The sequence below is a fragment of the Condylostylus longicornis genome, unplaced genomic scaffold (assembly GCF_029603195.1).
Source record: "Condylostylus longicornis isolate FDR11 unplaced genomic scaffold, ASM2960319v2 ptg000048l, whole genome shotgun sequence".
NCBI classification, from domain to species: Eukaryota; Metazoa; Arthropoda; class Insecta; order Diptera; family Dolichopodidae; genus Condylostylus; species Condylostylus longicornis.
In genome coordinates this window covers 20,499,062-20,514,903 of record NW_026578017.1, presented here as the reverse complement: position 1 = coordinate 20,514,903, position 15,842 = coordinate 20,499,062, and the positions used below count along the sequence as shown (strand labels likewise).

General features: G+C 22.8%; 1 protein-coding gene across 8 annotated transcripts in view; it reads left to right on the top strand.

Annotated features, from left to right (window-relative positions):
- LOC129611095 (potassium voltage-gated channel subfamily H member 7-like) overlaps nt 1-15,842 on the top strand; it is a 144,435-nt gene that overhangs the window by 39,577 nt on the left and 89,016 nt on the right. The window contains exon 1 of one of the 8 annotated variants that reach the window (XM_055524039.1): nt 7,118-7,232. The exons of 6 other annotated variants lie outside the window; for them this stretch is intronic. In XM_055524039.1, coding sequence (XP_055380014.1) covers nt 7,184-7,232 — 49 coding nt within the window. In that variant the 5' untranslated portion in view covers nt 7,118-7,183. Of the gene's footprint in view, nt 1-7,117; nt 7,233-12,295; nt 12,363-15,842 lie in introns of those variants that run through there. One more of the 8 variants, XM_055524038.1, reaches the window with a different exon arrangement.

Genomic DNA, 15,842 nt, shown 5'->3' with positions numbered 1-15,842 from the left:
TCGTTTTTCATTTTTTTTTGCCTTTAATCACATTTTACACTCCAATAATCAATAAAATTACAATTTAAAATAAAAATTTATGCACTAAAAAAAAATATATATATGAAATATATACATGCACACGTTTTATTTTTGTATATGTGTGTGTTCATTACAAAATTTGTTTGCATGTTTGCAATATTACATTAATTTTAATAAAATCATATGGCAACAAAAAATTATTTTAAAACCACATATTTTGTATTATGCTGAAGTAGAAAAAAAAAGAACAAAATTAAAGAAGCGTTATAGCGTAATTGACCTATAGTCAGTGATGGCCTTATTTATAGTCTGAGTACATCAGAGTTTAGCGCCCCACTTATGAATTAAGATTGAAAATGAAAAATTCGTTTATAATTTCATTTTTGTATAAAAATATAAAACTGTAGTAAAAACCTAATTTTTGCCGCATCTTTTGAGAAAATAGAATTAAAAATTGTTTACGTAAAGAGAAGAGAGAAAAATTTTTTCTTTAATTGACAACCATTCATTTAAGAAAATTGGAAGAGTCAAAAAAATACGATGTACTCATATAAAATCAAACACAAAATTTGCTTGGATATTGAAACCTTCATTGTTTTATTGCAAATTTAATGCAAATATTTTAATACAATCGTTATTATTTAACGCTACATTTAATTAATTTTATTATCCTGTAAAGGGTCTTTGATTTGTAATCAATTCGGCCCTGCCTTACCTTCATAATTTTTATATAACACAAAAATATAAATCGTGCACATAATCTACTACAAAATTTTTATAAATTTCTAATAATTTTGTTTGTTGTCTTCATTTTTTAATGTAAACTGATGGGAAATGACCCAATGTAATTTGCACAAAATCTACCTAATATTTTGAAATGTTATTTAATATTATATTTCAAATCTAGGTTTTTGGGATAGAGAAAAATGCACATATAATTTTAAGAAAGCTATCCTTTTGTCAGAAATGTTTCGAACTGGATTTTTCTCAAAGTTGATTATCGATACAGAAATTTATGGTGACAAATAAAATTTCTAATTTAATGTTATATACGTAAAACTAGTATGATTTTTTCAATGAAGTGCTACGTGGCTATATGTGCTAAGCATGTCGAACTCAAAAGCGTTTAAAAAAAAAATAAGAGTGTTTTGCTATTCATTTTCAAGAATTTTGTATTTTATTAGCAATTTCTGACGGGAAAATACCAGCCGCCTAAAAAGTTTGAAATAAAAAATATTTTCGCCAATTATTTTATGATTCAATGGTTTTTTTTCTCGATTTCTTTTTGTATTGCGACATGACATGTACATTTTGTAAATATTTATATTTTATAATCCTAAAATTAAATTGGAATCATGAAATTTAAAAGGATAAAGGATTCATGATTTCCATAAAAAAAAAAATCATGAGAAAAAATTATATGTATGCATGTTTGTACTTATAAAACATGCAAACTGTGCACATTACATAAACACATACCTATAATGTATATAATTTATTATTATGCTTTAAAGTTAAATTAAGGATAAAATGCCACATTTTATATAAAACATAATCATTTCATTTTAATTTTAATCTAATGGCGGTGATTTAAAATTCTATTTAAAATTTTCATAATAATCATAAAAAGATATATAGGTAAAATTTATATATGTATATGAAGTAAGTGATAAAATTTTATTTAATATTATTTTGTTGGCACTTTTTGCACTTTAACGTATGAATGAATGCATTTTTATTTACATGGAATTTGGTTCATGTCTGTACGAAATTATTTGGATTAAATTATTTTTATTATAATTGCTTAGGTGAAATTTTCGAAAACATTAAGAGTCTGAGCATTTCATAAAATTTAATTTGTTGTTACAGAAAAGTAATAGGTACGTTTTGTAAAACACATGTGGGTACTTCGTGCATAAGAATAAATAATTTACTCTATAGTTTTGAAGTTTTTGAAAACAAGTAATATTAAATCGAAGCATTGAGAACAAACATTTCTTATCATATAAATTACTACTTGCAATCCTGGTCGTTTAAAAAATTTTCAATTTGTTTAAATATGCTTACAGGAAAATTTAAAAAACATAACGAAAATTTAATTAAAATCAACCAAAATCAGAAAAAAATATTTCATTGGCAAATACTAAAAACAAAATTTTTAATTAAAATATTTTTGTCAATAATTTCACTAACATTTATATTTTGAATTTAAAATTTCGATATTTATAAAAAGCGTATGAACGAATGTTTAAAAGGTATTATAAATATTACACTTTGTTTATAATGCTGAGTAATATATGTCCGAGATATCGACTTTTATGTATATTTGAATTTTATGTATATTATGTATATGAGCGTCAAATTTTGAGTCGACAACCAATTCAATAAAATCAACACGAAGTACAAGATTTAAACTTTACGTTTAAAATTCACAAAACGGTGAAAAAATTAAGTATACAAGTTATTTAAATTTTAGTAATAGGGTCGTCGTTTAAAAACAAAATCGTAATAACGGATTCATACAATTATTATTCAATATTCAAAAGTATTTGTATGAGTATCACATAGTTAACACGGTCAATTCTATCTGTTCTTATTCTTCCCAAATTGTGAAAGAAGAAAAAAAAGAAAAACTGCATATAGTAATTAAAATTTTTGAAAGAAAAATCAAAAGAAAATTCAAAATATTTTTTGAGTTCAATTGCATGATTTGACTAAATTATTAGATAATATTATAAATATCTTGAATAAAATACAGTAAAATCACTACAATTTTGACTCATTTTTCGTGATTTTATGAATGCTCGATTAGAAATAATCTTTATTTGTTAAAATTTAAGTTATATAGTATGAGTATATATGAAATTTTAAAATACATACTTAATACACACATTCATATACAAATATTTCTGATTTTAAAAGAATTTTAAGAGGAATTCCTGCAATTTCTCTTTCATACTAAAACTTAAAGAAAATCAAACACATTGATGAGATTAAAGAAAGCTACAGTGAAAAAATTTAATTAGTTTTTGTATCAATTCTAAAAATTCAAGATAAAAATGCTATATAACATGGTGTAGTTTGAATTATATTGGCTATACTGTGTATTATTCATTTAAATTACAATAAATATGATATACTATATAATAATATTATATAGCAAATATATATTATGTATATAGTTGTACGTAAGCTATATAAAATAATAATATTATTATTATATTTTTATTTTAATATCTGAAATAGAATTTTCTCAGTTTATATTTAAAATTTCTTGTAAAATGAACAACACCATTTGATATTAAAATTAAAAATTTAATACAAAACTTGTTTATCATATTGTATTACTATTAAAATACATATTGTATCTATATAGTAAATTATTATTTAAATTAAAAATTAATAAAACATTCTATAATAATATTTTTAAAAACAACTTTTTTAAACTTATATACAAGTATAACATGTATGGTATAAAGGTTTTAGTGTAAATAATATTGGAATATGTATATTGAATTATATTTGTTTTATCTATAATTTTAAAAAATATTATTGAAAATGAAAAAAAAATTACAAGTTTATAATATAAAATAATATTTAATAAATATGGATATACGAGTTCATTGTATATAATGTATATGAGTAAATAAATAGAAATGTATATGTATGTATAAACACATGGTTTTTAAAATAAAAATGCAATAAAAATTAAAAATAAAATAAAAAACAAAAGGAAAGAGAGAAAGGAAAATTTTCTAAAAAAATCATGACTATATTTTGTACTTTTTCTCCATGTTTTTTGTTTTTTTTTTTTTTCTACTAAGAATGGATAATACATTTATATACAAAGTGTGTTCAATAATTTCTTAAATAATTTTATTTTGTAAGATTGTTGTACTAAATTCTAGTTATTTACATCTAAATTATGATTTTGTTAACATGGACTTGTTTTAACAATTAAAATTCAAAAGAAGTCGTAATATTTTAAGGAAAAATTTTGTACTGATTAACGCAAAATTATGGTCGAATCGACGGCCAAAAAAATGAAATTTATTAACAAAATTTTTATAATTTTTATGATGTTTTGAAGACAATTTAAAAGAGTAATGTAATGTTTATAAAATTAATTTTAGTGTTATTATTATGACTTGAATTTAATAATTACTTTTATTGGAGGTATATGAGCTTAAAGTAGGTACTTTATTTTGGTTCAACATCTTATACGAGTTTACGTAACTTAGATGTTAACAAGCGCTATTTTATATTCTGTGGCACTTCTCCTAAAAAAGGCTACAGTATAGTTATTTAAGTTTCAAATTAAAAAAAAAAATATTCCTAAAATTCCAAGACTTGTTTGTCACCCTATATAACTGTAAAAAATGTATTTTTACCATATTTCTGAATAAAAATTCTGAATAAGTGGTTTATTAGAATGACTCAGTCTGTATGTCTATCCACCCATGTGTTTATTTACAAATCTTTTATAGTCTTTACAAAAAGCTCAAATTTTATTTAGCAATAGAACTTTAAAGAACAAAATTTTTACAATCTTCCCCTTTTCATCTCTGCCATCTCTCCGTCTCTATGTATTTAAAACACAAAATTTTTTTTAAATTACAAAAACGCACAAAAATGTTGTACCGAGACACAATACATTAAAATATTTGTTTTTTATATACGGCTTTTTTTTCTTCGGAAATTTGAGGGCGTCCGAATTTTAGCAACTTTTATATACTAATAATTGATATAGAAGAAAATTTTTCCTTCCATTCAACTCGCTAAAATAGGAAAATTTATATTTTCAGTGTCTTATATTTCTGAAAGTGGAAGTTTTTCCAAATATCTCAAAAAGCAAAAAATTAAATGCCACAAAAATAAATTACTTATCTTAACTCACTAAATCAATTGTATCATTATGTTTCTTTAATTTTGCTTTTTATCATCCTAAGTATATGCAATCATTTTCCATTAGATTATTTTTGAAGAAAATATTTTCACTTACTCCAAGGAAAATGTGCTACTTTACAAAACCATTCATTTGATCCGAATTTATTTGTTTAAATTTTCTACACACATTACAAACATATGCATTTAATATATACAAATATTATACCGATTACGTTTAATAAGAATTGAAACGTATGATTACTGTATATATACATGAGTATATGTACGTATTTATATTGTGTATGTAGTAAAATACAATAAACATATGCGCGTTTGTATATGAGACTAAAACAATACCATTAAAAAACAAGAAGAACAAAAAAAAAAAATACAAAATAAAAATAAATAAAAAATATAAACGAAAAAAAAAAAAAAGAAACAGATAAAAAATATATTAAATGAAAAACAAAACAAAAAAAAAATTAAAAAATATAAAAAAATGAACTCAATTTTATTTGTAAACTTTCTTGGAAAACTTGTAAGAGTTTTAACGCTCGCTCATACTTACACTACTACCTACCTTCATACATCATATATCATAAAGTAAAAAAATAAGTAAATTAAAAAATAAAGAAAATAAATAAAAAAAAAAATAATGGAAAAAATAATAGTAAAAGAAAAAATCAAAAAAAAAAAATTAGCAAATAAAACTGTAAATGAATTTTATTACAATAGTGAATTATTTTATACCATAGAATTTACGTGTTAAGAAAAAAAAAGAGGGAATCGCGCGAGAACCGTACACTTTACTCGTACCTTTTCAAATCGATTTTTTTTTTCAATTTTTTTTTTTCGCTTATTTTCTTCTTGTTTTGTCTTCTCTGTTTCGTTTTTTTTCTTCTTGTTTTGTTTTTTCCTTTAACTTTTCACATATATGTAACACCATTTACTTACTGTTTAAAATATAAATACAATATTTTTGTCGCAATCGCAAAAAAAAAAAAAAAATTTTTGTTTTTTTGTCGGAAATTTTGTGTTTTTAATTTTATTTTATTTTTTTTTTTTATTCGCCTTACAATTTGTTGTGTGTTTTATTCATTTTAATATTAATTATTGTCAAAATGAAAAAAATTAAAATAAAAAATAAATATTTTTAAATTAAAATTATTAAAGAATAAAAATTTATTTGATTGAATAAGTAATAAAAAACAAAAAAAAAACAAAAAAAGAAAGAAATTTATTAAGATTTTTTTTCGCTCAATAAATGAAATTTAATTGTAATAAAATTAAAATTAAATAATGCAAAAAAAATATAAAATTATCCTTATTCCGCCGCATAGTCGGGTTGCAATTAAAATACAGAAAAAAATAAAATAGAAACGAAAATTTAATTTTGTATTTGTTTTTAATAAAAATTTCTTTTTTTAAACAGGAACAGCAATAAATATGAGAGAAAAAATTTATGAACAGCAAAAAAATAAAAAATTTTTATAGTGAAAAAATTAATTTGTTTTTTTTTTTTTTTTTATTTTATTTAATTTTTTATTGGAAAAATTATAAAAAATTGTTTTAAAGTGAATTATTAATTTTTAATATCATAAATTTTTAAAATTATTGAAAAAATAAAATTGTAGTATAAATTAAAACAAAATTTTTAATTGAAAATAATTTTTACAATAAATTTAAAATATTTTAAAATATTTTAAGCAATATAACAATATTTGTATACAAAAGAATTAAATGTTAAAATTTAAGAAAATAATAATAAATTTTTATTAGATGAGAAAATTGAGAACAAAATAACGAAGCAAAACTATGAACATTGTAAAAATATTTTGTAAATTGGAATTAAAATAAGAAAAATTCAATTAAAAATTAATAAAATAAATTATCAAATCCAAATCAAATACAATTGTTCTAAAATTTTATTTTTTTTTTTTTCAAAATCACATTCTAAAATATGTAAAAATTGAGTACATCTGTAACAAGACCATATTATAAAATTCAAATTAATTGGAAATTATTGAGTAACAAATAAAACAAGAAGAAGAAAAAGAATCAAAAACCCAAAAATCATGAATAATTATTTTTATTTTTTTATTCAAAAATTTAAACATTTAATTTTTGGTTTCCTAACAAATGAAAAATTTGTTTTTTTATTGTAAATAATTTTCAACTATTTTAATTGATTAAATAATAAATAATAAAATTTAATAATAATAATAATAAAAAAAATCCAAAACAAAAAGCAGAAATTCATAATTTTTTGCCAGTAATGGAGAGAACAAAGAAGCCTAAAAAATATGGATTTGCGGAAAACAACAGTAAGGAAAAGGAAAAAAAAAATTATCAAAAAAAAAAAAACAAGAATATTTTTTTTTTTGGATTTCTGTGTTTTTAACTAATATTTTAATTCAATTTAGGTGTGATTAAAAATTTTTTTTTTTTTTCGAAAATATTATTTATTTTTAAACTACATAATAATTTAGTAATAAATGAAGAACTGTTTGATTTTTTACTTGTTCTTATTACTTAAAGTTTTCCGTGTTATATTTATTTTTTTTTTAATGCTTTTTTTAAAATAGATTCTAAGTAATTTTTTTAACATTCTGTACATGGTTTTCTGTTTTTTTTTGTTTTCTTGAGATAATGAAATTTTTACTAAACGATAATGAACTAGATTATTTTGATTACATATTTTGTTATATAAAATTTTCAATTTACATAATTTATTTGTAATAAATTATATTTGCATTAAATAAGTACTCCTTTGCTTACAAAACTTCTTGCCACTTAATTTTTATACAGCTCAAGATATTGTAATTTTCGAGAATATAATTAAATAATACCAGAAATAAATATATTATAATATTGTTAATAGAAAATAATACACAGTCATATTTGGCAAAATTACGATGTTAAAACCCGAAAATGCCTGGTTACATCTATGATTAATTTTCAAGCTAGAAAATAATTTTGTAATAACATTATGCAGATATTTTGTAAAAGCACTATTAAAAAAATTTGTTATATGAATAAACCTGTGTGAAACATCTGTATGAACAAATGCCGAATTTTAAGTTAATTTAACTACTTTGTTTCCTTGTACATTAACTTGCCTTTACTGTAACGTAGCTCAAAAAATCTTTTGTAAATACGTTAGGCTTATAAAATTTTATTCTTAAATTTCTGAGAGTAATTACAGTGGGAATTCTGTTAGATTTGGATTTAATGGAAACACCGATATTCAGTGAAGAAAGTTTAATCTAAAGGTCATACTAACTCGAGTTATTTCAAAAATAAATTTTCTCATATACCGATACGCATTTAAATTTCAATGCATCAATTTCTTTCGAACACGTTTATTAACAAAGCTGCTAAAATTCTAAAAAATGTTAGTAGAGACTGTACGAATTCATTCATTCAATGTCATATAATTAAAAAAACTGTTGTGATGTAGGGGTATTGACGGTCTAACAGGCCTAGTATTATCTGATTTCTAGTTTTAACAAGAAATTCATAACCAACTTTTAATAAATATTTTACATTGTAAAAGAATATTATAATTTTGTATTTCTTTTTAGCACTTTTCCAAAAAATTTTTTGAAAAAAGTGCTTATTAGTTTCACTCTGTCCGTCCGTCCGTCCGTGGACACTTTTTTTGTTTACAAAACTTCTACACCCTTTAAGATAGAAAGCTGAAATTTCATACGTACATAGATCTTCACTAGAACCTTATTTCCGTAGAACAAAATTTTTACCTATCTCCCCCCTTCTAGAAGTTATACCCCCCCAAAACCCTAAAAATGGCCTTTTTTAAATATTTGTTGCAATGAAACCATAAGCATTTTTGAAATTTTGCAAGCGCAGAAAGGCAGTGGCTTGCTTCCCCTAGCGCGATATACTATAGTTAAACTTTAGAAAAACAAAATGGCCGTTCAAATTTACCGTTATCTAAAGTCCTTTTTTTCCAAATTATTGATGTCGTTTTTCTTCTAGACCCCAGCCTGTAGAAGCTTGAAATTTTAGGAGCTTTTAGACATTAACAAATAGTTTATTTCGTTAGAAGAAAATTTTTTTCCATCTCCACCCCCTCTCAAGTTATCACCTCTTGAAATTCGTAAAATTTGAATTTTTGACACCTTATATTTCCGAAACCGCAAGCTTTCCCAAATTTTTATAAACGCAAAAAGCTAACGGTAAATTCCGTGAAATTAAAAAATATAATTATTTTTCTTAACTCACACAATTAACCCTTAAAATCGAGCATTAGGTTAACCCCTTTTTATATTAATATTTGCTTTATTTCAAACACTGCATATATGCGTCATCCTAAATATATGCAATTCTAGAAATAGTTTTCTATATGAATGAAAATAATTTTAATAGTTTGATAGGTATACATAGACTGTATTTAAAAGCAAAATTTTCACTTGTTGAAGGGAAAAGTGCTACAATACAAACCATTGGTTTGACCCAACTTTATTTCATGTTACAGTTAATATGATTTTCATATTTTATTTAAATTCTATTCATAGAAACAATGAAGGTTAACTATTCGCTAACGTTTAACAAAAAAGCTTGTAATTTTTCAATAATTTAATTTTTACTAGTTGTGTAATCTGAATTCATAATTTTCATTTAGAATTCCTTTTTTATATTATTTCCATTATTAACCTATTGCGAATATTATAATGTGTAAAACTTTGTATAACAAGATCTGTTTTTAATGTAAAACTTACGCATTATTTTATTTTATTTTACTTACATTTAAACATTGAACTTTTATAAATATTGTAATTATTATGTTTAAGTATTTGTTTTACACATATTTCGTTCTGTTTTGTACACTTTAGTCTTCAATTTTTAGCAACATGTAAAATTTGAATATTTATCGAATACCTATTGAGCATTTTATTGACTTACTATTCGCTTTTATTTTTCATTTCCTCAATTCTACTCTTTAAGTGCGTTTCCAAAAATAGAAAAATGTGTGTTGTTTTATTATCTTGTTCTCTCATTTGTCTGCTCATATGTTTGCAGGTTTGGTACCGACTTCATTTAAAAAATTTAGAAATAAATAAAAATTTATGGTTAATATTAATTTTTCACTAATAGATTTTTTAATATTAGAAGAGGTACTAGAACTCTAGAAAATTCTAATTTTCGAGTTACTAATGTGGTATTTGAAAAGTTGCAGCTCAATATTGAATATCATTTTAGTTATTTCAGTTTACGAAGTTGAATTTTCTAATATTTCAGCTATGTATATGTTTTAAAATTTTGTTAATGAATCTAACTTAATCTTGAAATTATATCCTTTTTTTTCTATTATCCTTTTCAAAAATTAAACAATTTATTGTCTTATTTTGTTTTAAAATTGTGAATAAGAGTATAAAAGGCTGCAATTAGCGTTTTTAAAAACACAAATCGAAATTTTGAATCTAGTTTATTCGAAATGAGTTTCAATTTGCGAAGTTTTCCGCTTGTAACGAGAAAATAATGTTTGGAAATAATTGCTGTAATTTTAAATAATGTTTCTGCATTCATTGTGTATATAAAAGTTTTTTTATGAATGTGAATTTTTCAATTCACTGAATGGTTCGGAAATATTATCTGTACATCTGCATTATACCATCTTATAGTACAAAATTTTGGCGTCCCACCAAAAGAAATTGGGATAAAATATACCTTACGAAATCGGATGGGCTCCTGACGATGTGTAGATCTGACATTGCCTGTGTGGCGGCAGTTTACACGGGAGACTGATTGCTGGAGGAGCATTCGGCTAGGGTAGGATTGCCCTTCAATACGACGTGTCACAGCTGCTGGGAAATCAAAAAGATGGAGACCCTATTCCACTATATCTGAGAATTTTCGGTTCTGGCCGGGACCAAACTGGTGACGTGAGAAAGAGCAGTTGTAGCTACCAAAAAACAGAAGATAAAACATGCATCGATACTTAGCTTGGTGGACTAAGATAGATTCCTCAAGAGAACCGGGAGGCTCAGAGAGAAAAGATATCGTCGGCTTAATTCTAATAGCAAATAACTCATTTTGCTCTACTTTACAGGAGACAAAAAAAAACTATTTTGTGACAATATTTTATATGGTTGCTTGGGAATGTTTTTAGTTAATTTAATGTTTAAAAAGAATTTTAATTAGAATATAACCTTTATTTACCTTTCATTGATATATTTACCTAGAACAATGAGTTACAGGAAGTTATGAAAAAATTTATGACAAAAATTAAGCTATTAGAATTAAGCCGACAATATGTAATTGTACACTGAAAGACGGTGATCACAGAGTAGTAATAGCAAAACGGCACGTTTCTGCTTATTGGTCAACCAGCCAACCAACAATCAGATTTTCTAATAACTACCATTTCTGGAAATAATGAAGGAAATAATATTCTTTAACTTTGACATTCCATCTAAAGCAAAATTTTCATAAATTCTCAGATTTCATTCTTATTTTTTTATTTTAAAAAATTAGGTCTTCAGTTTGCTTATTCTCTATTTCCCATTATTTTATGATATAACAATTTAATTTATGATATAGCAATTTTTTAATTATAATAATAATAAGTGCTTTATTATAAATTCATAAATTTTATATTGCTTTATTGTATCGTAAAATTATTATAGTGCATAAAATATATGATAGATATGACGAATGTTTAAATGTTATTATAATAATTGTCACTTTTATTATACTTGAACAATTGCTATCTATCTCTTTCCTTCATATCAATTTTATATTATGTATTGCATACTGTAGGGGGCAAGGAATAACAAATAAAACATATGATTTTTTTTTGTTTTCTATTTCAAAGACACAATTAAATTGACAATTTCAAATTCTATAAAGGAAAGGAGAAATAAAATGATGAAACGTTTGAAAAATAATAAAATAAGAAAAACAAAAACAAAAACTAATCTTTATTTTAATTTTTAACGTATTAGTTAAATACCTTTACTGTTACTGCGTTAAAGTATTGGTTAAAATATGCTTGTGTGAATATGCCAATAAAAAAAAATTTCAAATGTAATGCGAATACTTTAAAATATAGGTACTTAAACATACAAAAGATATATATATATATAAGAAATGTAATCAAAAAAAAAAAGTAAAATGAAGCAAAAAAGCAGTGTAGTCGTTGTCTAAATTCCATTTATTGACATTAATTAAAAGTCAATCTAAAAGAAATTGACGTGAGTGAAAATTAAAAAATTAAGAAAGAAAAAAAAAATAGTTATTATTAAAGTTTAATTTAATAATTACCTAGTTTTATTTTATTATTACCTAGTACTATTTCTAGTGAATTTAAAAATAGAAAAATTAAATTATTTATTCAAAACTAAAATTATTTTAAATTAACAAAACAAAAAAAACGAAAATGTATAAAACGGCTTTCTTTTTTAAGACATTAGAAAAAATGATTTCTTTAAGTATGTATTCAAAAAAAAAAAATTCTTTTAAAATAAAATTCAATATTATAGAATTAAAAATATTTAAAATATTTTGTTAATTTTTAACATTGTTGTTAAATTGAACCGAAAAACCTTAGAACAATGTAAGAAAGTGTTATGGGAAAGGAAAGCTTTATTTTTCCCTTGTAAAATTAAATTATCTAATAAGATTATGTTTTTAAAGTGTTATTTTTATTTTAAACATACAAACATACATATATAATTTATATAATGTGTATAGGTCGTCATGTAATATTTAGGTTTATGTAGGTTGTATGTTTGTATGTTTAAAATTTTTTTTTTCTTTAAATAATAATCAATATTTTGAGAGTATTATTATAGGAAGTCAGTCAAGAAAAAAAAAAAACAAAAAAGCTAAGAAAATTGATTTATCAATACAAATTTTTATATTTTTTAAAAAATTGAGGGAAAAAAAAAGCTAAACAAATTAGGAAAATATTAATGGTTCGTAAAAGAGCATATTTTCCTTAGAAATTTCCTTTACTATATAATTAAAAATTATGTAAGAGAATAAAAAATTGTGAATTAAAATTTGGAATGCAATCAAAATATCTTGGCGAAAAAAAAATTTTGCCGACTTTTATTAGATTTCACAAGTATGGTTTTGTTAAATATTTTTTGAATATAGCAAAAATTGGAAAAAATATATTTGACAAATTTGCATATTTTTAGGCACTTAATTTTTTTACAACAGTTTTGACATGAAATTTACAATTAGGCGTTCCACACTTTTTCCGAAAAGTACGCCCCACTTTCTCCTTGCTCCATCTTTTGAAAGTAATGGATATTATGCAATATTTAGTATCCACCTTTTTAAAATAATGAATTTATTGCTCACCGTAAAGAATATTAATGAAATGTTTAGTATTTCAAAAAGGTGGAGCGATCCCAATGTTTATTGCATATTGCGCAATAATTGAGTCTGAATAAAGTTATAGAATTAAAGGCTTGAATTTGTCTTTGAGCTGACAATTTAATAATGTTTGTATATAAGCACATGTTATCATATTAATTACGGTGGCACTACTGTTTTTCAATGTGCATCGCAAATGTTTACTTAACGTATTTTGTAGATCCGAGTCTAGATCCGGTACAAAATAAGTAAAAGTTTTAAAATTAACTGAGAAAGAAATAAAATTTTCAATATTACTTTTTGCAATCGAGAATATTAAAATTATGAGTCGACGAACAGTGAATCTAAATTTAAAAGTAAAATCGCTCAATAATAGATTTTTTAAATTTACTAAAAAATTTTATTCCTATAGTAAACACAGTGTTTATTGAATTGTTTTTTTGAAAAATTTCGATCTTTCATTTTCTTTCGTCATTTTCTTTTTCTATACCATACCTATACATAATATTTTGTGCATGCTTATACCTTTCTATTGTTTGCTTATTAAAATTGATTTAGAATTCAGTCTTAGTATAGCGTATTATGTATATGAGTTTTTCGTATATTTTACATAATGTGTTTAGAAAAGTATTTCCGGTATGCTTATATTCGTTTTTCTTTTTTTTTTTTGGTGTTCTTCTCAGTATGCTTCTAATATTTGTTTTTTGATATTGTGTTATTAAAAAAATAATTGACAAGAAATCTTGAACAACGTAACATTATATTTTTAAACAACACTTTCCAACCGAATTTGAACTGGTTTTACAAAAATTATGTTTCAGCTTATAATTGAGTGTTAAAATGTATAGGACATGTTTCTGGAAGTATATTCGAAAATTTGTTCTATTTATTCTATTTGTAGAATTTTCTGTACTTATCCAAGTGGTCGAAAATGATTTTTAAAACTTATATTCGACAATCAGTTTCTCTCTAATTTATGAGTCGAATCTGTAATAAAAACCAATGGACTGGTTTATTAACTTTTTGATTCCGGTAAGACTTGCAAAAGTAGGAAAAAAATTGCATATTTTCCGGGGCTGCTGAATATCATTATAATTTTTATATGTTGCTATTTCTGAATGTGCATTACCAATTAACCTTGGGTAAATACTGTGAAAATCGAATTAGAAAACAAAGGGCAATTGTTCAAATTTGATCTATAATTGAAAATTGAATGATTAATAAAATATTAAATCCTATAATATTGCAACAATTAAATTCTCATGTTAACAAAAATATAAATACAATTGGTAATTTTATTTGTTATTTGCTCATTGGAAAAGTATTATTACAAAAAGATTTATTAAAGGTTGATTTGTACTTAAGGCGAACAGAAAACTTGTGCAGTCCTATAATTAATTATCGCGATATAGCTACATATATGATGAATTTTCTTATAATTGATTGGAATACAACCTGTACATTAAATAAATGATTCAATTTATATAAAAATAAAAATTGAATAGGATGAAATGAACGAATTAAATTAAAAAGGAAAATAAAATAACAATGAGCAAATAATATAATTTCAAAGTTATTTTCGTATGTCGTGTAATGTATATGTAATAATGTTTCGGCTTATTCTTAATATTGAGCATGTAGATTTTCAATAAGACCATGTATTGATAGCTTATATTCATTTAAAATTACATGTTCAATATGGTTAAAGAAGAATTATTTTTTTTTTATTTTCTTTTCAAAATATTAAAATTATAAATTTGAAGAAATGCAATGATGAAAAATATAAGCAGGAACGGAAGCGAATATAGTTTTTTTTTGTTTTATTTTAAAATATTTTTCAATTTTCATTATTTTAATAGAAAATTTTAACATTTTTGAGTGCTTTATTTAATATTTATAATATTATACTTTTACTGCTCTTACTCAGATATCCTACATAATATATTATAGAATACTATTTTGAATTGAATTCGCTTTTACTAATTTAATGTTCGTATATTAAGATCTATTGTACTTCTTGGTAACAATAGGGCTTACATTTTTTAAACGAAATTTACTTTTACTTCTAATTTGTCTAATACACATTCGCTCTTTTTTGTCATACAGGATTTATATACCAAATTTTACTTTAGTTTTCAAAATTTTTTAACACCAGGGTGAACAACAATGCCTGAAACAATTTTAAGAATATTGTATGTATTATAATTTGAATTTTTAATTTTTTCATATTAATAAAAATATTATACATATTACTTAATTCAATATTACATCTAATAATTACAATAAACAATATTAATTGATAATATCAATTTCTAACAAAGTTGAAAAAAAGAAAAATATTTGTAATAAGATTTATATCCTATAATATGGAGACAATGTTTTCAAACAATAATAGATATTTTTTCAATTAATTTTTAAAAGAGTTCAAATTGAATATAGCTTTAATATGTCACGGAATACGATTAAACAAGTTAGAGTTATTAAATAAATCGTGTGTTAAACTCGTTTTTATGTCACTATATTACAATTAATGTTATACGTTAATATAATAACAATAACAATTATTCAAAATTTTACACACATAA